This window comes from Muntiacus reevesi, chromosome 15 (genome assembly GCF_963930625.1).
Source record: "Muntiacus reevesi chromosome 15, mMunRee1.1, whole genome shotgun sequence".
NCBI lineage: Eukaryota > Metazoa > Chordata > Mammalia > Artiodactyla > Cervidae > Muntiacus > Muntiacus reevesi.
This window is the reverse complement of record NC_089263.1, coordinates 4,151,134-4,175,396: the sequence shown is the minus strand read 5'-3', so window position 1 is coordinate 4,175,396 and position 24,263 is coordinate 4,151,134. Positions and strand designations below refer to the sequence as shown.

At 37.2% G+C, this 24,263-nt stretch overlaps 1 protein-coding gene across 2 annotated transcripts in view; it reads right to left on the bottom strand.

Moving 5' to 3' along the window:
* Positions 1–24,263, bottom strand: part of GABRG3 (gamma-aminobutyric acid type A receptor subunit gamma3) — a 794,189-nt gene that overhangs the window by 138,464 nt on the left and 631,462 nt on the right. For both annotated transcript variants that reach the window (XM_065906450.1, XM_065906449.1), the window contains exon 6: positions 5,523–5,660. In XM_065906450.1, coding sequence (XP_065762522.1) covers positions 5,523–5,660 — 138 coding nt within the window. The remainder of the gene's footprint in view (positions 1–5,522; positions 5,661–24,263) is intronic.

The window sequence follows — 24,263 nt, the reverse complement described above, 5'->3', positions numbered from 1 at the left end:
TTTGGCTATTCAGGGTCTTTTGTGTCTCCATACAAATTTTAAGAATTTTTTGTTCTAGCTCTGTGAAAAATGCCATTGCAAATTAGATAGGGATTACACTGAATCTGTAGATCACCTTGGGTAGTATAGTCATTTTGATAATATTGATTCTTCTGATTCAAGAACATGATACATCTTACCATTTGCTTATGTCTTCTTCTATTTCTTTCATTAGGCCCTTATAATTTTCAGAGTACAGTTCTTTTGTCATCTTGTGTGTGTGTGATAGCCAATCAGTGGTGTCCAACTCTTTTGTACCCCATGGACTATAGCCTGCCAGGCTCCTCTGGTCCATGAAATTCTCCAGGCAAGATTATTGGAGTGGGTAGCCATTCTCTTCTCCAGGGGATCTTCCTAACCCAGGGATCACACCTGGATCTCCTGTGTCGCAGGCAGAGTTCTTTATCACTGAGCCACTGGGAAAGCCCCCGTTGTCTCCTAGACAGGTTTATTTCGAGGTATTTTATTCTTTTTGATGAGATGGTAAATGGAATTGTTTCTTGAATTTCTCTTTCTGATCTTTTGCTTGTTAGTATACAGAAATGCAACAGATTTCTGGGTGTTAATTTTGTAACCAGCAACTACTAAATTCATTGAAGAGCTCTATTAGTTTTAAGAACAGTCTGAATTTTTTGATAGAATTCTAAAATAGATAACTGTAGTTGCTACTTGGTATCCATGGGGATTGATTTCCACACCCCTAAAGATATCAATATACCAGATGCTCAAGCCCACTACATAAAATGGCCCAATGCCTGCATTTAATGTACATCCTTCTATATATTTTAAATCATCTCTAAATTACTTATAATACCTAATACATTGTAAATGCTATGTAAATAGTTGTGAATACAATGTAAATACTATGCAAATAGAGTTGACCCTTAAGCACCTCAGTTTATTTTCTATTTTTTTAATTATTCTTATTTTTTTCATTTATTTTTATTAGTTGTAGGCTAATTACTTTATAATATTGTAGTTTAAACTGTACAAGTTCACTGAAATTTTGATTTTTTTCTATAGTAAATACTACAATACTATGCAACCTCAGTTGGTTGAATCCCTGTATGCAGAACCTTGGATATGAAAAAATCAGAGAACTACACATACTGAGGACCATTTACATTACAGCCTTGTGGGCACCAGGACCCGGAGACCCCACGAGATTGAGCCAGATCTGCCTTGGAGTGTCTGAGTGTCTCCTGTGGAGGCACGGCTCAGCAGTGGCTGTCTCGGGCACAGGGACTCTGGCTGCAACAGACCTGGGAGGCACTGTCACATAAATCCTCATGGAGGAGCTCACCATTAGCCCCACCATGGACCCAATGGGTATAGAACCACAAGCTGGAGAACAATTATATCAAAGAAGTTCTCGCACTGCTGTAAAGTTCTAGGGCACAACAGATTCCCCAACCTGGGGATCTGAAAAAGGGACTGAGGACTCCCAGAGAACTTGACTTCAAAGGCCAGTGGGATTTGATTACAGAACTTCCACAGGTGTGAGGAAACAGATTCTCGGAGGGCAGAAACAAAACTTTGTGCGACCAGGACCCAGAAGAAAGGAGCAGTCACACCACAAGAGACTGAGCCAGACTTACCTGTGAGTGTTCAGGAGTCTCTGGCAGAGGCAGGGCCTATTGTGGGGTCAGGGACACTGAACACAACAATCCTGGCAGCACCCTAGCAGCAGGGTAGTGCTGGCATAACTCTTTTTGAAGGACTTACTTTTTTTTTTTTTTTTTTTAATATTATTTTATTAGTTGGAGGCCAATCACTCTACAACATTTCAGTGGGTTTTGTCATACATTGACATGAATCAGCCATATAGTTACATGTATTCCCCATCCCGATCCCCCCTCCCACCTCCCTCCCCACCCGACTCCTCAAGGTCCTCCCAGTGCACCAGGCCCGAGCACCTGACTCATGTATCCCACCTGGGCTGGTGGTCCGTTTCACCATAGATAATATACATGCTGTTCTTTCAAAACATCCCACCCTCACGTTCTCCCCCAGAGTTCAAAAGTCTGTTCTGTATTTCTGTGTCTCTTTTTCTGTTTTGCATATAGGGTTATCGCCACCATCTATCTAAATTCCGTATATATGTGTTAGTATACTGTAATGTTCTTTATCTTTCTGACTTACTTCACTCTGTATAATGGGCTCCAGTTTCATCCATCTCATTAGAACTGATTCAAATGAATTCTTTTTAACGGCTGAGTAATATTCCATGGTGTATATGTACCACAGCTTCCTTATCCATTCATCTGCTGATGGGCATCTAGGTTGCTTCCATGGAAGGACTTACTTTTGAAGGAATTTGAAGGAATACTTCAGTGTTCCTGCCTTGAGAACCCCATGAACAGTACGAAAAGGCAAAAAGATTTGACACTGAAAGATGAACTCCTCAGATTGGTAGGTGCCCAATACGCAACTGGAGAAGAGCAGAGAACTAGCTCAGGAAATATGAAGAGGCTCAGCCAAAACAAAAACAACACCCAGTTATGGATATGATTGGTGATGAAAGCAAAGTCTGATGCTGTAAAGAACAATACTGCATAGGAACCTGGAATGTTTGGTCCATGAATCAGAGTAAATTAGATGTGGTCAAACAGGAGAGGGGAAGAGTGAACATTGGTATTTTAGGAATCAGTGAACTAAAATGGATGGGAATGGGAGAATTTAATTCAGAAGACCAACTGTGGGCTTTGAATCCCTTAGAAGAAATGGAGTAGCCCTCATAGTCAATAAAAGAGGCCAGAATGCGGTACTTGGGTGTAATCTCAAAAACGATGAATAATCTCTGTTCATTTCCAAGAAAACCATTCAATATCACAGTAATCCAAGTCTATGCCCCTACCACTAATGCTGAAGAAGTTGAAGTTGAACAATTTGATGATGACCTACAAGACCTTCTAAAAATAACATCATAAAAAGATGTTCTTTTCATCATAAGAGAGTGGAGTGCAAAGGTAGGTAGTAAAGAAACACCTAGAGTAACAGGGAAATTAGGCTTTGGAGTGCAGAATGAAGCAGGGCAAAGGCTAAGAGTTTTGCCAAGAAAATGCACTGGTCATAGCAAACACCCTCTTCCAACAACACAAGAGAAGACTCTACACATGGACATCACCAGATTGTTAACACTGAAATTAGATTGATTATATTCTTTGCAGTCAAAGATGGAGAAGCTCTTAGAGGAAAACATAGGCAGAACATTCTCTGAAATAAATCTCAGCAATATCTTTTTCAATCTGTTATTCCCAGAATAATGGAAATAAAAACAAAAGTAAACAATTGGGTCCTACTTAAACTCAAAGGGCTTCCCTTGTGGCTCAGCTGGTAAAGAATTTGCCTGCAATGTGGGAGACCTGAGTTCGTTTCCTGGGTTGGGAAGATCCCCTGGGGAAGGCCAAGGCTACCCACTTCAGTAATCTGGCCTGGAGAATTCTATGGACTGTACAGTCCATGGGGTCACAAATAGTTGGACACGACTGAGTGACTTTGTTTTTTTTTTACTCAAAAGCTTTTGTACAGCGAAAGAAACAAACAAAAAGAAAAGACAACTCACAGAATGGCAGGAATTATTTGCAAATGAGGTGAGCAGCAAGGAATTAGTCTCTGAAATTTACAGCAGCTCGTGACACTTAACAGCATCAAAACAATCAACCCAATAAAAAATAAGGCAGAAGACTTAAATAGAAATTTCACCCAAGAAAGCATACAGATGGTCAAGAGGCACATGCAAAGATGTCCAACATCTCTAATTATTAGAGAAATACCTATCAAAACTACAACGAGATATCACCTCACACCAGTCAAAAATGGCTATCATCAAAAAGCCGACAAGCAATAAATACTGGAGAGGATGTGGAGAGAAAGGACCCCTCCTACACCGTTGATAAGAATGTAAATTGGTACAGCCACTATGGAGAACAGATGGAAGTTCCTTAAAAAAAAAAAAAAAAACTAAAAATAGAGCTATCATATGACCCTGCAATTCCACTCGTGGGCATACATCCAGAGAAGGACATGTTCCAAAAGGATACATGCACTCCAGTGTTCATTGCAGCACTGTTTATAAGAGTCAAGAAATGGAAGTAACCTAAAAACCTGTCAACAGAAGAATGGACAAAGAAGATCTGGTACATGTATACAATGAATATTAGCCATTACAAATAATAGAACAATGTCATTTGCAGCAACATGGAAGGACCTAGAGACTGTCATATGGAGTGAAGTCAGACAGAGAAGGAGAAATATCATGTGACATCCCTTGTATGTGGAATCTAAAAAGAAATGATACAAATGAACTTATACTTACAAAACAGGAAAAGACTCACAGATATAGAGAATGAACTTATGGTTGCTGGGGAGATGGGGAAAGGGATAGAGAGTTAGGGATGGAAATGTACACACTGTTATATTTAAGATGGATAACAAACAAGGACCTACTGTATATAGCACATGGAGCTCATCTCAGTGTTATGTGGCAGACTGTATAGGAGAGGAGTTTGGGGAAGAATGGAATCATGTATATGCATGAATGAGTCCCTTTCCTGGTCACCTAAAACTATTAGAACATTGTTAATTGGTTATTCCCTGATACAAAATAAAAAGTTAAAAAAAATTCAGACTGTTCTTCAAAGATATTTATTACTAATTATTAAAATTTACATCTTAATCTAGTCATTATGAAGCACATTATTATGGAGCTTTAAAAGCTAATAAATTATTTATATTAGCAAATAACTAGATCAGAAGAAAAGCTGACTTGAAACCAATCTACTTCCCAAATCCTGTTAGATAAAAATGAATTGCAAAATAGTGAGCCATAGATTCTTATTTGGGAATTACCAGAAAAGAAATAAAAAATATCCATAAAACATTAAAAAAATGTATTTAAAGACATTAATAGGTGACGCATCTATTAATGTCTTTCATCTAAATACATGTGTTATAATATGCATATAATGTTCACTTAAAATCAAATTAGTGGATAGTTTTTGGGCTCAATATATTGAAAAAGAAACAAACTTTGAAGGAAAGGAAGAAGCTAGAAACTCAAACTCAAAGGACATTTCACATCAGCTTTTTGTTTGTGTATTGTCTATAGTATGTCATGTTCACCATGTATGTGGAAAGTTGTAGAACTCTTACCATTTGTGAAATTGGTTTATATAAGTCTGGTCAGTAATGAGAGGATTTATAGACATAATGCCAACATTGTCTCAACTTAAAAGTGTAAGGCAATTCTAATCACCCTTTCTCCATGCAATTAAAACATTGAAAACTTTTGACTTTTAGATCAGCTGTTTTGCCTCAAATATCACTTAGGAATCATGGCTGCCTGAGTGTAATTAGCTAAAACACACACAGGAAAGAATTCTACCTGAAAGGTATGCTTTAGGCATCAAGGGGAAAAGTCAGAGGTTTTTTTTTTTTTTTTTTTTTTTTTGAGAATTACACTTCTTTAAGTTATCTCTTACCTGCTGATGTTTGCACAATTTCTGTGGTGTTTCTGAGGCCCATGAAGTCAAACTGATAAAGCCGCCAGGATTTCTGATCTGCTGCTTCAACTGAATTTTTTCTCCATCTATAAATCATTTCTTCCTTGGGGTAGCCATCTAAAAATGCAAAACAAATATTAATGCTTGAAGACATAGGATTGTAACACATTAAAGTCATAATTATAATTCTGATCACTTAATAGGAGTTGAAATTTTAGTCCATATTTAATCATTAACTTTTCCTCATATGCAAAGAAACTCCAAAAATGAATGGGAAATGGCCACTCAACCCAGAAGATTTTTGCTGCAGATCTTCATGATCAACAAAAGGTGAACAACCATAAGCCATGTCTGTGTGAACATAGAATATATCTCTCAATATGGAGGGCTTGGTTGTAGCTGACATTCAAAGTATAGATCTGATCTAACTGCCTGGCTCACTCTCACCAGACCTTCTAAACTTTCCCAGAGTTTAGTCTGTCCAGATCTCAGGAAAGGAAAATTTACTTTTTTATTATAAACTTTATTATATATATAGCTTTTATTATTTATTACATATTTATATTTATGATTATTACTGAAGAGTAGTTGATGTGCAATATTATGTAATTTGTTGTTGTTGTTCAGTGGCCAAGTTATGTCCAACTGCTTGCAACACCATGGACTGCAGCACGCCAGGTTTCCCTGTCCATCACCAACTCCCAGAGCTTGCTCAAACTCAGGTCCATCAAGTCAGTAATGCCATTCAACCATCTCATCCTCTGTCAAATCTTTCTCTTCCTGCTTTCAATCTTTCCCAGCATCAGGGTCTTTTCCAAGGAGTCAGTTCTTCACAACAGGTGGACAAATAATTGGAGTTTCAGCTTCAGCATCAGTCCTTCCAATGAATATTCAGGACTGATTTCCTTTAGGATGGACTGGTTGGATCTCCTTACAGTCCAAGACTCTTCTCCAACACCACAGTTCAAAAGCATTAATTCTTTGGCGCTCAACTTCTTTTATAGTCCAACTCTCACATCCATACATGACTACTGGAAAAACCATAGCTTTGACTAGACAGACTTTGGTTTGCAAAGTAGTGTCTCTGCTTTTTAATATGCTGTCTCAGTTGGTCATAGCTTTTCTTCAAAGGAGCAAGTGTCTTTTAATTTCGTGGCTGCAGTGACCTTGCTCTTGCTCCTCTTGCACCAAATGCATTCATTTTCTCACTGTTGAGAATAATGTTTGCCATGGATTTGTTGTATATGGTCTTTATTATGTTGAGGTATGTTCCTTCTATGCCTACTTTCTGGACAGTCTTTATCATTAACCAGTGTTGAATTTTATTAAAAGCTTTCTCTGCATCTGTTGAGAATATCATATGTTTTTTGTCTTTCAATTTGTTAATATTGTCTATCACATTGGTTGATTTACATATACTGAAGACTCCCTGCATTACTGGGATAAAGCCCACTTGATCTTGATGTATGATCCTTTTAATGTGCTATTGGATTCTGTTTGGTAGAATTTTGTTGAGGATGTTTGCATCTATGTTTATGAGTGACATTGGCCTGTAATTTTCTTTATTGTGATATCTTTATCTGGTTTTGGCATCAGGGTAATGGTGACCTCATAGAATGGGATTGAGAGTTTTCCATCTTCTGCAATTTTCTGGAAGAGTTTGAGCAGAATAGGTGTTAACTCATCTCTAACTTTTAGAAGAATTCACCTGTGACGCCATCTAGCACTTGGCTTTTGTTTGTTGAAAGATTTTTTTATTACAGCTCTGATTTCTGTGCTTGTGATTAGCTTGCTGAATTCAGTTGCTCAGTCGTGTCTGACCCTTTGCAACCCCGTGGACTGTAATATGCCAGGCTTCCCTGTCCATCACCAAATCCTGAAGCATACTCAAACTCATGTCCATCGAGTTGATGGACATTAGTTGATGCCATCTAAGCATCTCATCCTCTGTCATCCCCTTCTGCTCCTGCCTTCAATCTTCCCCAGCATCAGTGTCTTTTCCAATGAGTCAGTTATTTACATGAGGTCGCAAAAGTATTGGCGCTCCAGCTTCAGCATCAGTCCTTCCAATGAATATTCAGAACTGATTTCCTTTAGGATTGACAAGTTTTATCTCCTTGCAGTCCAAGGAACACTGACGAGTTTTCTCCAACACCACCACAGTTCAAAAGCATCAATTCTTCAGCACTCAGCTTTCTTTATGGTCCAACTCTCACATCCATACATGACTACTGGAAAAATCATAGCTTTGACTAGACAGACATTTGTCACAAAGTACTGTCTCTGCTTTTTATTATGCTGTCTAGACTGGCCATAGCTTTTCTTCCAAGGAGCATGCATCTTTTAATTTAGTGGCTATAGTCCCCATCTGCCATGATTTTGGATCCCAAGAGAATAAATTCTGTCACTGTTTCCATTGGTTCCCCATCTATTTGCCATGAAGTGACAGAAATGGATGCCATGATCTTAGCTTTTTTAATGTTGAATATTAAGACAACCTTTTCACTCTCCTCTTTCACTTTCATCAGGAGGTTCTTAAGTTTCTGTTCACTTTCTGCCATAAGGGTGATGTCACCTGCATATCTGAGGTAACTGATATTTCTCCCAGCAATCTTGATTCCAGCTTGTGCTTCATCCAGCCTGGCATTTTGCATGATGTACTCTGCATATAAGTTAAATAAGCAGGATAATAATATACAGCCTTCAGTGGCTCAGTTGTGTCTGACTCTTTGTGACCCCATGGACTGCAAAAAAAAAAAAAAAAAAATCTTTTTTTGTATAATTCTTCTGTTTATTCTTGCCACCTCTTCTTAATATCTTCTGCTTCTCTTAGGTCCCTACCATTTCTGTGCTTTATTGTGCCCATCTTTGCATGAAATGTTCCCTTGGTATCTCTAATTTTCTTGAAGAGATCTCTAGTCTTTCCCATTCTGTTGTTTTCCTCTATTTCTTTGCACTGATCACTGAGGAAGGCTTTCTTATCTCTCCTTGCTAGTCTTTGGAACTCTGCATTCAAATCAGTATACTTTTCCTTTTCTCTTTTGCCTTTCACTTCTCTTCTTATCTCAGCTATTTGTAAGGCCTCCTCAAGCAACCATTTTGCCCTTTTGCATTTCTTTTTCTTGGGGATGGTCTTAATCACTGCCTTCTGTACAGTTTCACAAATCTCTGTCCATAGCTCTTCAGGCACTCTATCAGATCTAATCCCTTGAATCTATTTGTCACTTCCATTGTATAATCGTAAGGGATTTGACTTAGGTCATACCTGAAGGGTCTAGTGGTTTTCCCGACTTTCTTCAATATAAGTCTGAATTTGGCAATAAGGAGTTCATGATCTGAGCCACAGTCAGCTCCTGTTCTTCCTTTTGCTAACTGTATAGAACTTCTCCATCTTCAGCTGCAAAGAATCTAATCAATCTGATTTTGGTATTGACCATCTGGTGATGCCATGTGTAGAGTCGTCTTTTGTGTCATTGGAAGAGGGTTTTTGCTATGACCAGTGTGTTCTCTTGGCAAAACACTGTTATCCTTTGCCCTGCTTCATTTTGTACTCCAAGGCCAAACTTGCCTGTTACTCCATGTATCTCTTCACTTCCTACTTTTGCATTCCAGTCCCCTATGATGAAAAGGACATATTTTTTGGGTGTTAATTCTAGAAAGTCTTGTAGGTCTTCATGGAACCATTCAACTTCAACTTCTTTGGCATTATTGCTTGATGCATAGACTTGGGTAACTCTGATATTGAGTGGTTTGCCTTGGAAATGAACAGAGATCATTCTGTCATTTTTGACAATGCACCCAAGTACTGCATTTGGGACTCTTGCTGACTGTGAGGGTAATTCCATTTCTTCTAAAGGATTCCTGTCTACAGTAGTAGATATAAAGGTCATCTGAATTAAATTTGCCCATTCCAGTCCTTTTTAGTTCACTGATTCCTAAATAGTCAGTGTTCACTCTTGCCATCTCTTGTTTGACCACTTCCAATTTACCTTGATTCATGGACCTAACATTCCTGGTTCCTATGCATATTGTTCTTTACAGCATTGGACTTTACTTCCATCACCAGTCACGTCCACAGCTGGGACTGTTTTGGCTTTGACTTCATCTCTTCATTCTTTTTGGAGTTATTTCTCCACTCTTCTCCAGTAACATATTGGGCACCTAGGAACCTAGTGAGTTCATCTTTCAGTTTCATATCTTTTTGCCTTTTCATACTGTTCATGGTGCTCTGAGGCAAGAATGCTGAAGTGGTTTGCCATTCCCTTCTCCAGTGGACCAAGTTTTGTCAAAACTCTCCACTTTGACCCATCCATCTTGGGTGACCCTACGTGGCATGGCTCATAGTTTCATTGAGTTAGACAAGGCTGTGGTCCATGTGATCAGTTTGATTAGTTTTCTGTGATTGTAGTTTTCATTCTGTCTGCTCTCTGATGGATAAGGATAAGAGGCTTATGGAAGCTTCCTGATGGGAGAGACTGACTTTGGGGCAAACTGGATCTTGTTTTGATGGGTGTGGCCATGATCAGTAAATCTTTAATCCAATTTTGTGCTCCCTCCCTTTTTTTTGGCCTGAAGGCAAACTATGGTAAGGATACTGAAGCTAATGGTGACGTCCTTCATAAGGACTTGTTCAGGCATCCTTGTATTCAGTGCCTCTGACCCTGCAGCAGGCCACTCTCTATCCACATCTTCACTGGAGACTCCTTGACACTCATTGGCAAGTCTGGCTCAGTCTCTGCGGAGGCACTGTTCCTTTCTCCTGGCTCCCGGTGCACACAAGGTTTTGTTTGTGCCCTCCAAGAGTCTGTTTCACTAGTCCTGTGGAAGTTCTGTAATCAGATCCCCCTGGCCTCCAAGGTCAAAGGGGTTTTCAGTCCCTTTTGAGTACCATCTACAAAATTTAAGTTTTGCATGTTCATGTAAAATATGAAAGTCATCTGTATCTTATGTTAGAGCTGTAAAAAGAAATTTGGAAAAAAATGACAGTTGTTAGTATGCTAAATTGCTTCATTTTCAACAGTTCAGAGAACAATGTATGAACAAATGTACTCATTTTAAAAACTAATCACCCTAATGTGGGCCTGGAGAACAGAAAGAGACATGAATGAACTCACTGAGATGGGGAAAATATAGATTCTCTATCTTGTTTTGGGTGGTGATTATATGTATGTTACAAATGTGAAAATGTTTGCATTTTATAGCACCTAAATGATGATCTCAAAAGAAATTCAACTATGTTTTTAGGTCATGAACAGGGAAACATGGCCCACTAACTTTCATCTTACCAGATATTTCCAAATATAGCTCTCATTTCATCTTTTGTCATCTAGAGTCAATGTCTTATACTAAACCGATTTTGACCAAAACACACAAAAAACTCCAATATTAATTACATTTAATAATTAAGAGGCTATTTTTGCTAAGTTATTAACAAATGTTATGGTTTAATATGAAATGAAATTTCTGTTTAAGAGTTTTACAAATCTTTCAGAAGAATATTTTACTGATTTCTTTTGGAATTTCAAATACATCATATATAAACAGTCAGTTTGGAAAACAAGATATAATCTAAAAGACAGTTCCAAGATACAGACTTGGTATGTGGAAAAGTTAACTTTGTTAACTTACTCTACACTCTTTAGCAATGTGTGACTTTGACTACATATAGCTAGTATCTTCATCATGCCAGATTTCAAAATATTCAGTGAACTTATATAAACTTTAGGAAAGAATTTTGTAACATGAGCTTGTGAAATGTCAAACTAATCATAAAAAGAGCATATCCCCTAAATCCAAATAGGTATGTCTGGAACTTAACACTCTATATGCCTGCCACTATTGACACCTCTGAAATATTCATTTCTTTCTGCTCTAAAAGTTTGGTTGAGTAATTTTGTGTTTGAGCCTTACTATCCCAGAAATTTTCATGGCCTTAATGTAAGTATATATATAAGTATATGTGTGTGTGTGTGTGTGTATGTGTGTGTGTATATATATATATATATATATGTAAAGCTTTCCTAACAGCTTTTAAAAATATTTTCCAAAATCAGGGTTGAATACTGTATCAATTCTGTAAAATACTGCTGAAAATCCTCTTATGAAAATGCATACCAAGAAGTAGTACAACAAGGCTGGTTTTTGTTACCCTGTTTATTTAACTTATACACAGAGGGCATCTTGAGAAATGCCACACTGAATGAGTTACAAATTGGAATCAAGTTTGCCTGGGGAAATATCAACAACCTAAGATATGTGGATGATACATGGCAGAAAGTGAAGAGGAACTAAAGAACCTCATGATGAGGGTACAGGAGAAGAGTAAATAAGCCGACTTAAAACTTAATATTAAAAAAAACTAAGATCATGGCATCCAGTCTCATCACTTCATGACAAGTAGATGGGGAAAATGTTGAAACATTGACTGATTTCCTCTTCTTGGGTTCTAAAATCATTGTGGATGGTGACTGCAGCCTTGAAATTAGAAGATGATTGCTTCTTGGCAGGAAAGCTATGACAAACCTAGACTAGACTATGTGTTAAAAAGCAAAGACATCACTTTGCCAACAAAGTTCCATATTGTCAAGGCTATGATCTTTCCAGTAGTCATGTACAAATGTGAGAGCTGGACTATAAAGAAGGCAGAGTACCAAAGAATTGATGCCTTCAAACTGTGGTGCTGGAGAAGACTCTTGAGATTCCCTTGGATAGCAAGAAGATCAAATCAGACAGTCTTAAAGGAAATCAACCTTGAATATTCATTGGAAGTACTGATGTCAAAGCTGAAACTCCAATAATTTGGCTACCTGATGGAAACACCCAACTCATTGCAAAAGACCTTTATGCTGGGAAAGATTGAAGGCAGAAGGAAAAAAGGGCAAAAGAGGATGTGATGATTGGATGGTATCACTGATTAAATGGGCATGAATTTGAGCGAACTTTGGGAGATGGTGTGGGACAGGGTAGCCTGACGTGCTGAAGTCCAGGGGTCACAAAGGGTCAAACACAAGTTGGTGACTGAACAAATATTTTCTATGAAACATATTTAATTATCCATATTTAAATTAACCATACTCTTCTGAAGATGCATGCATTAACTTGAAAGAACAAAAGTAGTTGGAGTTTCAGAGGGCATGTGAATTTGGAGGAAAATTTCAGTTATTTTCTTAGCCATTGGGTCCTCTTCCTATGCCTCTTCTTCCTATTAATTACAACCATCACCACTTTCACCATCTTCTTTTTTTTTTATTTTATTTTTTTTTATTTTATTAGTTGGAGGCCAATTACTTCACAATATTTCAGTGGGTTTTGTCATACATTGACATGAATCAGCCATTGAGTTACACGTATTCCCCATCCCGATCCCCCCTCCCACCTCCCTCTCCACCCGACTCCTCTGGGTCCTCCCAGTGCACCAGGCCCGAGCACTCGTCTCCTGCATCCCACCTGGGCTAGTGATCTGATTCACCATAGATAATATACATGCTGTTCTTTTGAAACATCCCACCCTCACCTTCTCCCACAGAGTTCAAAAGTCTGTTCTGTACTTCTGTGTTTCTTTTTCTGTTTTGCATATAGGGTCATCGTTACCATCTTTCTAAATTCCGTATATATGTGTTAGTATGCTGTAATGTTCTTTCTCTTTCTGGCTTACTTCACTCTGTATAATGGGCTCCAGTCTCGTCCATCTCATTAGAACTGATTCAAATGAATTCTTTTTAATGGCTGAGTAATATTCCATGGTGTATATGTACCACAGCTTCCTTATCCATTCATCTGCGGATGGGCATCTAGGCTGCTTCCATGTCCTGGCTATTATAAACAGTGCTGCGATGAACATTGGGGTGCACGTGTCTCTTTCAGATCTGGTTTCCTCGGTGTGTATGCCCAGAAGTGGTATTGCTGGGTCATATGGCAGTTCTATTTCCAGTTTTTTAAGAAATCTCCACACTGTTTTCCATAGTGGCTGTACTAGTTTGCATTCCCACCAACAGTGTAAGAGGGTTCCCTTTTCTCCACACCCTCTCCAGCATTTATTGCTTGTAGACTTTTGGATAGCAGCCATCCTGACTGGTGTGTAATGGTATCTCATTGTGGTTTTGATTTGCATTTCTCTAATAATGAGTGATGTTGAGCATCTTTTCGTGTGTTTGTTAGCCATCTGTATGTCTTCTTTGGAGAAATGTCTGTTTAGTTCTTTGGCCCATTTTTTGATTGGGTCATTTATTTTTCTGGAATTGAGCTTCAGGAGTTGCTTGTATATTTTTGAGATTAATCCTTTGTCTGTTTCTTCATTTGGTATTATTTTCTCCCAATCGGAGGGCTGTCTTTTCACCTTGCTTATAGTTTCCTTTGTAGTGCAAAAGCTTTTAAGTTTCATTAGGTCCCATTTGTTTAATTTTGCTTTTATTTCCAATATTCTGGGAGGTGGGTCATAGAGGATCCTGCTGAGATTTATGTCAGAGAGTGTTTTGCCTATGTTCTCCTCTAGGAGTTTTATAGTTTCTGGTCTTACATTTAGATCTTTAATCCATTTTGAGTTTATTTTTGTGTATGGTGTTAGAAAGTGTTCTAGTTTCATTCTTTTACAAGTGGTTGACCAGTTTTCCCAGCACCACTTGTTAAAGAGGTTGTCTTTTTTCCATTGTATATCCTTGCCTCCTTTGTCAAAGATAAGATATCCATAGGTTCGTGGATTTATCTCTGGGCTTTCTATTCTGTTCCATTGATCTATATTTCTGTCTTTGTGCCAGTACCATACTGTCTTGATGACTGTGGCTTTGTAGTAGAGTCTGAAGTCAGGGAGGGTGATTCCTCCAGTTCCATTCTTCTTTCTCAAGATTACTTTGGCTATTCGTGGTTTTCTGTATTTCCATACAAATTGTGAAATTATTTGTTCTAGTTCTGTGAAAAATACCGTTGGTAGCTTGATAGGGATTGCATTGAATCTATAGATTGCTTTGGGTAGAATAGCCATTTTGACAATATTGATTCTTCCAATCCATGAGCACGGTATGTTTCTCCATCTGTTTGTGTCCTCTTTGATTTCTTTCATCAGTGTTTTATAGTTTTCTATGTACAGGTCTTTTGTTTCTTTAGGTAGATATACTCCTAAGTATTTTATTCTTTTTGTTGCAATGTTTCACCATCTTCTTCTTCTTTACCATAGTAATCATCATTATCACTATCACCACCACCATTAATATCATCATCATATTGCTATTTGTAATGAGGCACCAGGCAATATCTCAAGACTTTCAATATGCTAAGTTTCACAACAATCCTAGTGGCATAGGTATTGCTGTCTCTGTTTTACAGATGAGAAAGTTGAAGCACAGAGATTTTGAGTCATGTACCTATGACAGAGCCAGAATAAAAACTTAGATTTTCTGACTTTAGGATCTCTATATGCTCACTTATTGCACTACACTGTAGTTGGTATCATGGAGATCTACACATAGAGGTTCTTCTAAAATCCTTAGAGGGGCACTGTAACTGTTTTTGAGTAATATTGAATGACTAGAGAGAGACTTCCATTCCCAATTGTTTTCTCTCTGTTGGCATTTTTCTTATATATTTGACATACTGAAATTGAAATTTTTATATTATTAATCTCATTAGTCACTTCTGTATTTATTTTGTATTTATGTTTAACCATTCCTTAAAGCATGACCAGATAAATGCTTTCAAATTTTAAATATAATTATTTTATAGTTTTATTATATATTTCAATTAATAGTCATTTTGATATTATTTTGGTCAAGGGTTTTCTACTTGATTGTCACGTTTCTATGCAGTCAGTGTGTGTCTGTGCGTGAGTGTGTGATGCTAATGTATCCTACATGATGTCAACTTTTTTCCCTTTTTATTGATTTTTTTTGAGCTAGAATTAATATAAATTAACTTACCTTCTTTCCACAGCTGTTCCATCTTCTCATCACCCTTACAAATTTTAAAATATGTGTTTCACATAATTTTCAGGAGTTTTGTATTTAGTAGGAGAAATAAGGTAAAGATATCAACTATATCTTCCCAGAAACAAAAGTCTCCAATTCATAAGTGCTTTTAAAAGTGTATTATTTAATTTGAAAATATTTGAAAACTTTCTAGAGATATTTATGTTATTAAAATTTCCCTTCACTTATTTTTTATTGAGTTATAGTTGACTTACAATATTGTATTAATTTCAAGTGTACAACATTGTGACTCAAAATTTTTATAGATTATACTTAAAGTTATTGTATAATAATGGGTATGTTCTCTGTGCAGTACAATATATCTTCAGTTCAGTTCAGTTCAGTCGCTCAGCCGTGCCCGACTTTTTGTGACCCCATGAATCGCAGCACGCCAGGCCTCCCTGTCTATCACCAATTCCCAGAGTTTACCCAAACTCATGTCCATCGAGTTGGTGATGCCATCCAGCCATCTCATCCACTGTCGTCCCCTTCTCCTCCTGCTCCCCAATGCCTCCCAGCATCAGTGTCTTTTCCAATGAGTCAACTCTTCGCATGAGGTGGTCAAAGTACTGGAGTTTCAGCTTCAGCATCAGTCCTTCCAATGAACACCCAGCACTGATCTCCTTTAGGATGGACTGGTTGGATCTCCTTGCAGTTCAAGGGACTCTCAAGGATCTTCTCCAATATATCCTAGAACCTTATTTATTTTATATATAATGGTCTGTTTCTCTTAATCCCATATACCTATCTTATCCCTCCTCCCCACCCCCCCCCCATTGGTAACTAGTACTTAGTTCTCAATATCTATGAGTCTTTTGTTTGTTTGCTTGTTTTGTAAGTTCATTTGCTTTAGTTTTTAGATTCTACATGTAACTTATAACATACCATGTTTGTCTTTCTCGCTGTCTGACATATTTCACTAAGCATGATACATATTGTTGCAACTTGCAAAATTTCACTCTTTTGTATGACCAAAATTCCATTGTGAGTGTGTATGTATACATATATGTGTGTGTGTGTATATATACATATATATATATTATAATTTTCCTTATCCATTCATTTGCTCATGAAAATTTAGGTTACTTTCATATATTGGCTGTTGTGAATAAAGCTGTCACAAACATTAGGGTTCATGTATATTTTTGAATTAGAGTTTTCATTATCTTTGAATATAGTCTCAGGAGTGGAAATGCTGGATCACAGGAAACTTATTTTTTAGTTTTTGAGTAAACTCCATAATCTTCTTTAAGTGGGTGTACAAATTAATATTCTCACAAACAGTGTACAAGTGATCCCTTTTCTCCCCACACTTGCCAACATCTGATATGTGTCTTCTGTTTAATGATAGTCATCCTGATGTGTATGAGGTTTCTTACTGCAGTTTTGATTTGCACGTCTCTGATGATTAACTATGTTGAACATCTTCTCATGAGACCGTTGGCCATCTGTATTGCTTCTTTGGAAAAATGCCTATTCATGTCTATTGTCCTTTTAAGAAATCACAGTTTGTTTTTTGACATTGTATGAGCTATTTATATTTTTGGATATTAATCCCTTATCTCCCAAGTCATATCATTTAAAAATAAGTTCTCCCATTCAGTAGATTGTCTTTTCATTTGTTAATAGTTTCTTTTGCTGTATAAATCTTTATAGTTTTATTAGTTCCAGCTTGTTTATTTTTTACTTTTGCTTTATTTGCCTTAGGGGATAGATTTTTAAAATATTGCTGCAATTTTTGTCAAAAAGTATCTTGCCTGTGTTCTCTCTTAGGAGTTTTATGATTTCCCATCTTGCATTTCCATCTTTATTCCATTTTGAGTTTATTTTTGTATGCAGTATGAAAAAATACTATAACTTCATTTTTTCCATGTAGCTTTCCTGGTCTCCCAGCACTATTTATTGAAGAGACTATCTTCTCCAAAATATATTATTGCTTCTTTTGTTATTGATTAATTGATCATTGCCGGGAGCCATCATGGGAGATCCCACCCATGACGAGGTCATGAGGAAAAAACCTGACACGCAAGGCCGTTCAGGATACAAGGGACGCTCCAGGTTGGCCTCGGCCTCTACCCTACCCTGTATCCTCCCCCCCTTTTCTGCTGTTGTTCTTGTTTGCCCTGCTGCAGATTCTTGTGTTGCCTGCCAAGAGTTCTCCTGCTCCTCTTTCACTGAATAAAGACCAACTTAAAACCCTAATTAATAAATCTCCTGGATGCTGGTACCCTATGAAGGGGCCAGGGATGAAGGAAATGCTTCAATTCAAACCCTTTTGCTGGCATTCTGGCTTGTTTGATAAATGTGTGCTCTCATTGCAAAAAAATGCTCATGATTGTTCTAGAAATCTGAAGCACAGTACGCTAACAAAAGAAACCATTAAGCATAGGCCCCTCCACAGGGTGAGAAAAGCTCCACAAATATAATAGCCACAAATGTGCCTAATAGAAAATACTTTAGATAGAGATTAGCTGGTGACTTCTTGCAGGTAGTTAACTTTTAGACTAAGAGCCTGTTTTGTGCTATATCTGCTGCTTTTGCAGTCCTTCACATGTCTGTTCTGTAAAAATGTAATCCTATCTAGTTCCCATGGAGATGGTGCCTATTGGAAAGAAAATAGATTAACCACAAGAAAAACAGGGTTGGCTACTGAAGTTGCTTAAGTCACACCAGGTGCAAGCCATAATATGTTGGCAGGCCTGAAAGTCAAATGATAAGAGACTCTTGTAAACGAGAGGTATGTGGGTGACATCCTGTTTCTGTTGAAGGTCAAGTTGCTGTAATGTTTTGAGATGACCTGTGTGTAAGCAATATGCACTTCCCCAAAAAAGATGTTGTTAAGGGCATAAAGGGGCAATGCAAAAATAAACTAAATAATAAAATTTAGACTTAGCCCCGGAGCTTTGTCTCACTGTGTCTCTCTCTTGCCAATGCCGTTCATCCTGAGGGTACCCCTGAATCCTGCTGGGGCAAGGACCCCAGCAGATGATAAGTGCATGCGTGTATTTCTGGGGTCTCTATTCTGTTCCATTAATCTCTTTGTCAGTTTTTGTGTCAATACCATACTGATTTGATTACTGCAGCTTCATAATATAGTCTGAAGTCAGGGCCCATGATACCTCCAGCTCAATTCTAATTTCTCAAGAATGCTTTAGCTATCCAAGATCTTTTGCATTTCCATACAATTTTCAAAATGATTTGTTCCAGTTCTGTGAAAAATGCCATTGGTATTTTGATAGGAATTGCATTTAATGTGTAGATTACCTTGGATAGTATGGTCATATCAAAATATTAATTCTTTTATTCATTAACAGAGTTCATTTTCCACCTTCTTGTGCTATCTTCATTATTTATTTTTTTTTAATAATGTCTCATAATTTTTGGAGTGTGTGTGTGTGCTCAGTCACTTCAGTCATGTCCAACTTTCTGTGACCCTCTGGACTGTAGCCTGCCAGGCTTCTCTGTCCATGGGCTTCTCCAGGTAAGAATACTGGAGTGGGTTGCCATTCCCTACTCCAGAGGATCTTCCCTATCCAGAGAACAAACCTATGTCTCCTGCATTGCAGACAGATTCTTTATTCACTGAGCCACCTTGGAGGCCAAATTTTTGGAGTGCAGATCATTTACTTCTTTAGTTAGGTCAATTTCTAGGTATCTTAATCTTTCTGATGCAATTGTCAGTGGGGTTTCTTTTCAAACTTCTCTTTCAGAGAGTTCATTGTTAATGTATAGACATACAACAGATTTCTGCATATTAATTTTGTATCCTGCAACTTTACCAAATTCAGTGATAGTAGTAGTGTTTTGGTGCTGTATTTAGTGTTTCTATGTATAGTATCATGTCATCTGCAAACAGTGATCATTTCTGCAAACAGTGATAGTTTTACTTCTTTCTTTTACATTTTTGTGCCTTTTATTTCTTTTGCTTGTCTGATTGTTATGGCTAGAACTTCCAACAGCATATTGTATAAAAGTGGTGAGAATAAGACTCCTTATCTTCTTCCTGATCTTAGAGAAAATGCTTTTAGTCTTTTACTGTTGAATATCATGTTTTAGCTGTGGGGTTATCATATATGGTTTTTACCTGTTGAGGTACATTTCTTCCATACCTTTTAAATCATAAATTAATGTTGAATTTTGTCAAAAATTTTCCTGCATTTATTGAGATGATCACTTGCTAATGTGGTGTATCACATTAATTGATTTGTTGACAATGAACCATCATTGCATCCCTGGGATAAATCTCATTTGATCATGGTGTAGGGTCCTTTAAATGTATTGCTGGGTTTAGTTTGCTATGATTTTATTGAGGATTTTCACATCTATGTTCATCAGTGATAATGACCTATAATCTTCTTCTTCTTCCTTTTTTTTTTTTGTGTATCATTTTCTGCTTTTGATTTCAGGGTGATGCTGGCCTCATATCTTAAGTTTGTGAGCTGTCCTTCCTCTGCAAATTTTTGTAAGTTTCAGAAGGATATGTGTTAACTCTTCTCTAAATACTTGGTAATATTGACCTGGAAATCCATGTGGTCCTGGACTTTTGTTTGTTGGGAGTTTTTAAATTACTGATTCAATCTCATTGGCTGGTCTGTTCACACTCTTTATTTCTTGCTGGTTCTTTCTTCAGAGATTGTAGAGTGTTAAGAATTTGTTAATTTCTTCTAGGTTAGAGTATAGTTGCTTGGAATAGTCTCTTATGACCTTTGGTACTTCTGTGATTTGGCTGTAACTTCTTTTTCATTTCTGATTTTATTGCCCTTGGCCCTTTTTTCTCTTGATGAGTCTGGCTAAACGGTTTTTTATCCTCAATTTTTTCAAAGAGTCAACACGTGGTTTCATTAATCTTTTCTATTTTTGTAGTTTCTATTTTTTAATTTTTATGATTTCATACTTTCACTGACTTTGGGTTTTGCTTGTTCTACATTTTCTAGTTCCTTTTTATGTTAGCTGAGGTTGCTTATTTGAGATTTTTCTTTTTTTCCCTCAGGTAAACTTGTATCACTATAAAATCCCCTCTTAGAATTGCTTTTGCTGCATCCTGTAGGTTTTTGGTAGTTGTGGGTTTTTTGTTTGCTTTGGTGCTTTTTAAATTTATTTCATGATCCATTGGTTGCTTGGTACCACATTGTTCAGACTCCTCATCTTTGTACATCTTTGTGTTTGTTTCAGGTTTTGTTTCTTATGGTTGATTTCTAGTCTCATAGTAGCTTGAAAATATATGTATATATATATATATATATATATATATATATATATATATATATGCATATATAAACTCATTATAACAGGTATCATAACATTCAGAGCGACAAAAATGGTGAAAAATAGACACTTTTATACTATCAATTCATATCATATTATGGCATAAAATGTGGCACTATTTGTTGAAGTCATAAATTTTGACTTGTGAATTTGACAGAAATATAGTACAAGCAAAAATAATAATGATATTAATAGAATAAAAACAAAATGGACACACATATTTATTGTCATGCTATTTTTAAACAACTTGAATTGTGGAAGCTATTATGCTCCATTCAAATTCTTGGTTACTTCAGAGTCATTAAAAAGTAGCACAAAATGTACTGCATTGGAAGGATGTCTGCAGCACTTTATAAAATGCAAGATCCAGGATCATACAGCGAGTATGAATTTGTCTGAGCAAAAGAGAACACAGCCTGTGCATGTGCATATGTATGTATTTATGTTTTCCTGAGCAAACATAAATGTGTGGGACAAGTACAATGTGTACTCCCAACAGCTCAGCATTAAGCAAGGTTCTGGATGGCATGAGGAGTGTTGTAATGCTTTTTCTTTACTCGAGACAGTTTAAAAATTATTGAAGCATGCAACTTATCCCAAAATTCACCCCAAGATACTGTTTTTGTCTGTGTCTGCCTAATATGGAAAAGTAGAAACTAAAAATAAGTCAAATGAAACAGTGCATTTGAGGAAATTGTGGGCAAAATATTAGCAATAGTAATTTTTTTAATTTTTAAAGTTATGATAATAATACCCAAATTTATCCAATCATATTAATAGTATTCAAATACTCACACTTATTCAATACATTATAATACCTAAATTTGCCCAAGTGCTAGCTCAGTTAGTAAGTTCAAATATTCTGGATATAGCTGCAACTCCAGAGGTATGGTCACTGGGTAATCATAATAATAGCACATGGTCTAATTCCACAGAATGGACCTATATTCAGTGATTTGTGACTTCTTGTGATTCAGCAAGTCATAATTACATTTCTCTCATTCCCCATAAATCAGAAACAGCCAATTAGAAAAACTCTGGGGAAAAAAAAACCCTCAAAAATAACCATGAAATCGCAAAGGACTTTCCAGAGAGCAATATTCAAATTATCATCATGACTTTTCAAACTTTACTATGCTAACTGTAATTTGTTTTCTAGTTTCTTTTTGCAGGAAGACATCTTTCATTTGACAACACTTTTTGAAGGGGTTTTACCTTCCTTTTGGAAACCTCCCACGTTATCACCTGTGTCACATGACATAATCTGTCCTTGTCTCACAGCTCACATGTGCTCACATTGATGTTCCAGGGACTCACAGCAGATACGAGGATGTGAGACTGGGTCAAAAGGAGAGCAGCCAATACTGTAAGGTGGATGGCTCTGAAAGAATCTTTGTTTCACTGGGAGAATGGCATTTTCTGAAAGAAAATAGTCCCCTTTCATATTTCTATATTGATACATTTCCAATGGTCATCCCATATTACACCTAAAAATTCTTGAGACACAGAGTAAGGAACAAGTTCAGTTCAGTTCAGTAGCTCAGTCGTGTCCAACTCTTTGCAACCCCATGGACTGTAGCCTACTAGGCTTCTCCATCCATGGGATTTTCCAGGCAAGAGTACTGGAGTGGGTTGCCATTTCCTTCTCCAGGGGGATCTTCCCAACCCAGGGATCGAATCTGGGTCTCCCACATTGTAGGTACACGCTTTACCATCTGAGCCACCAGGGAAGTCTCATCTTGGTTATCTGGGTCATTAAGACCTATTTTTTCCCCCCAATTCTTCTGTGTATTCTTGCCACCTCTTCTTAATTTCATCTGTTTCTGTTAGTTCCTTGCTGTTTCTGTTCTTTATTGTATCTATCTTTGCATGAAATATTGCCTTGGTATCTACAGTTTCCTTGAAGAGATCTCTAGTCTTTCCCATTCTATTGTTTTCCTGTTTTTCTGCATTGTTCACTTAAGAAAGCAAACATGGTTTTTCTGCATTGTCCACTTATCTCCCCTTGCTTTTCTCTAGAACTCTGCATTCAGCTGAATATATCATTCTCTTTCTTCTTTGCCTTTCGCTGGTTTTCTGAGGATCCTTACAAATAGCTGAAAAAAAAAGATAAGTGAACCCACTACCGGGCATATACTTCAAAAAGACACATACACCACACTGTTCATAGCAGCAATATTATCAGTAGCTAAAACATGGAAGCAACCTGTTCATAGAGGCCCATCGATAGATGAATGGATAAAGAAGTTGTCATACATATATAAACAATGGAATATTACTTAGCCACGAAAAGGAATGCTTTGAGTCTGTTCAAATGAGGTGGGTAATCCTAGAGCTTGTTATGCAGAGTGAAGTAAGTTAAGTGAGAAAGAGGCAAATAAATACAGTATATTTACATATATATATACATATATGGCAGATATGTGTGTGTGTGTATATATATATATATACATATACATATATATATGGCTTCTCTTCTCACTCAGATGGTAAAAGATCTGCCTGCTATGTGGAAGACCCAGACTTTAGTGGGTCAGGAAGAGTACATCATGCAAAATGCCAGGCTGGATGAATCTCAAGCTGGAATTAAGACAGCCAGGAGAAATATTGTTAACCTCAGATATGCAGATGAAACTACCCTAATGGCAGAAAGTGAAGAGGAACGAAAGAGTCTCTTGATGAAGGTGAAAGAGGGGAGTGAAAAAGGTGGCTTAAAACTCAACATTCAAAAAACTAAGATCATGGCATCCAGCTCCATCACTTCATGTCAAATAGATGGAGAAACAATGGAAACAGTGACAAATTTTATTTTCTTGGGCTCCTAAATCACTACGAACAGTGACTGCAGCCATGAAATAAAAGACACTTGGTCCTTGGAAGGAAAGAGTGGGATGAACCAAGACAGTAGCCAGGACATATATACACTACCAAGTGTAAAATAGCCAGTGGGAAGTTGCTGTACTACACAGGGAGCCCAGCCTGGTACTCTGAGATGAAGTAGATGGGTGGGATGGGAGGAGAGGAGGAATGCTCAAGAGGGTGATGATATATGCATAACTATGTCTGATTTGTGTTTTGTATGGCAGAAACCAACATAACATTGTAAAGCAATTTTCCTCCAGTTAAAAAATAAATCTAAAACCAAACTAAAGAAGTTGTCATGCATATATACAGTAGAATATTACTCAGTCATAAAAAGGAATGAATGTGAATCAGTTGAACTGAGGTGGGTGAACCCAGAACCTGTTACACAGACTGAAGTAACTCAGAAATGAAAAACAAATATTGCTTATTAACACACACACATATAGAATCTAGAAAAATGGTACTGATGAACCTATTTGCATGTAGCAATGGAGACACAGGTGTAGAAAATGGACTTGTGAACACAGTGTAGTAAGGAGAGGATTGGACAAATTGAAAGAGTAACTACAGCCCATAGGGTCACAACGAGTCAGACAGGACTGAACGACTAACACATATATACACTGCTGCTGCT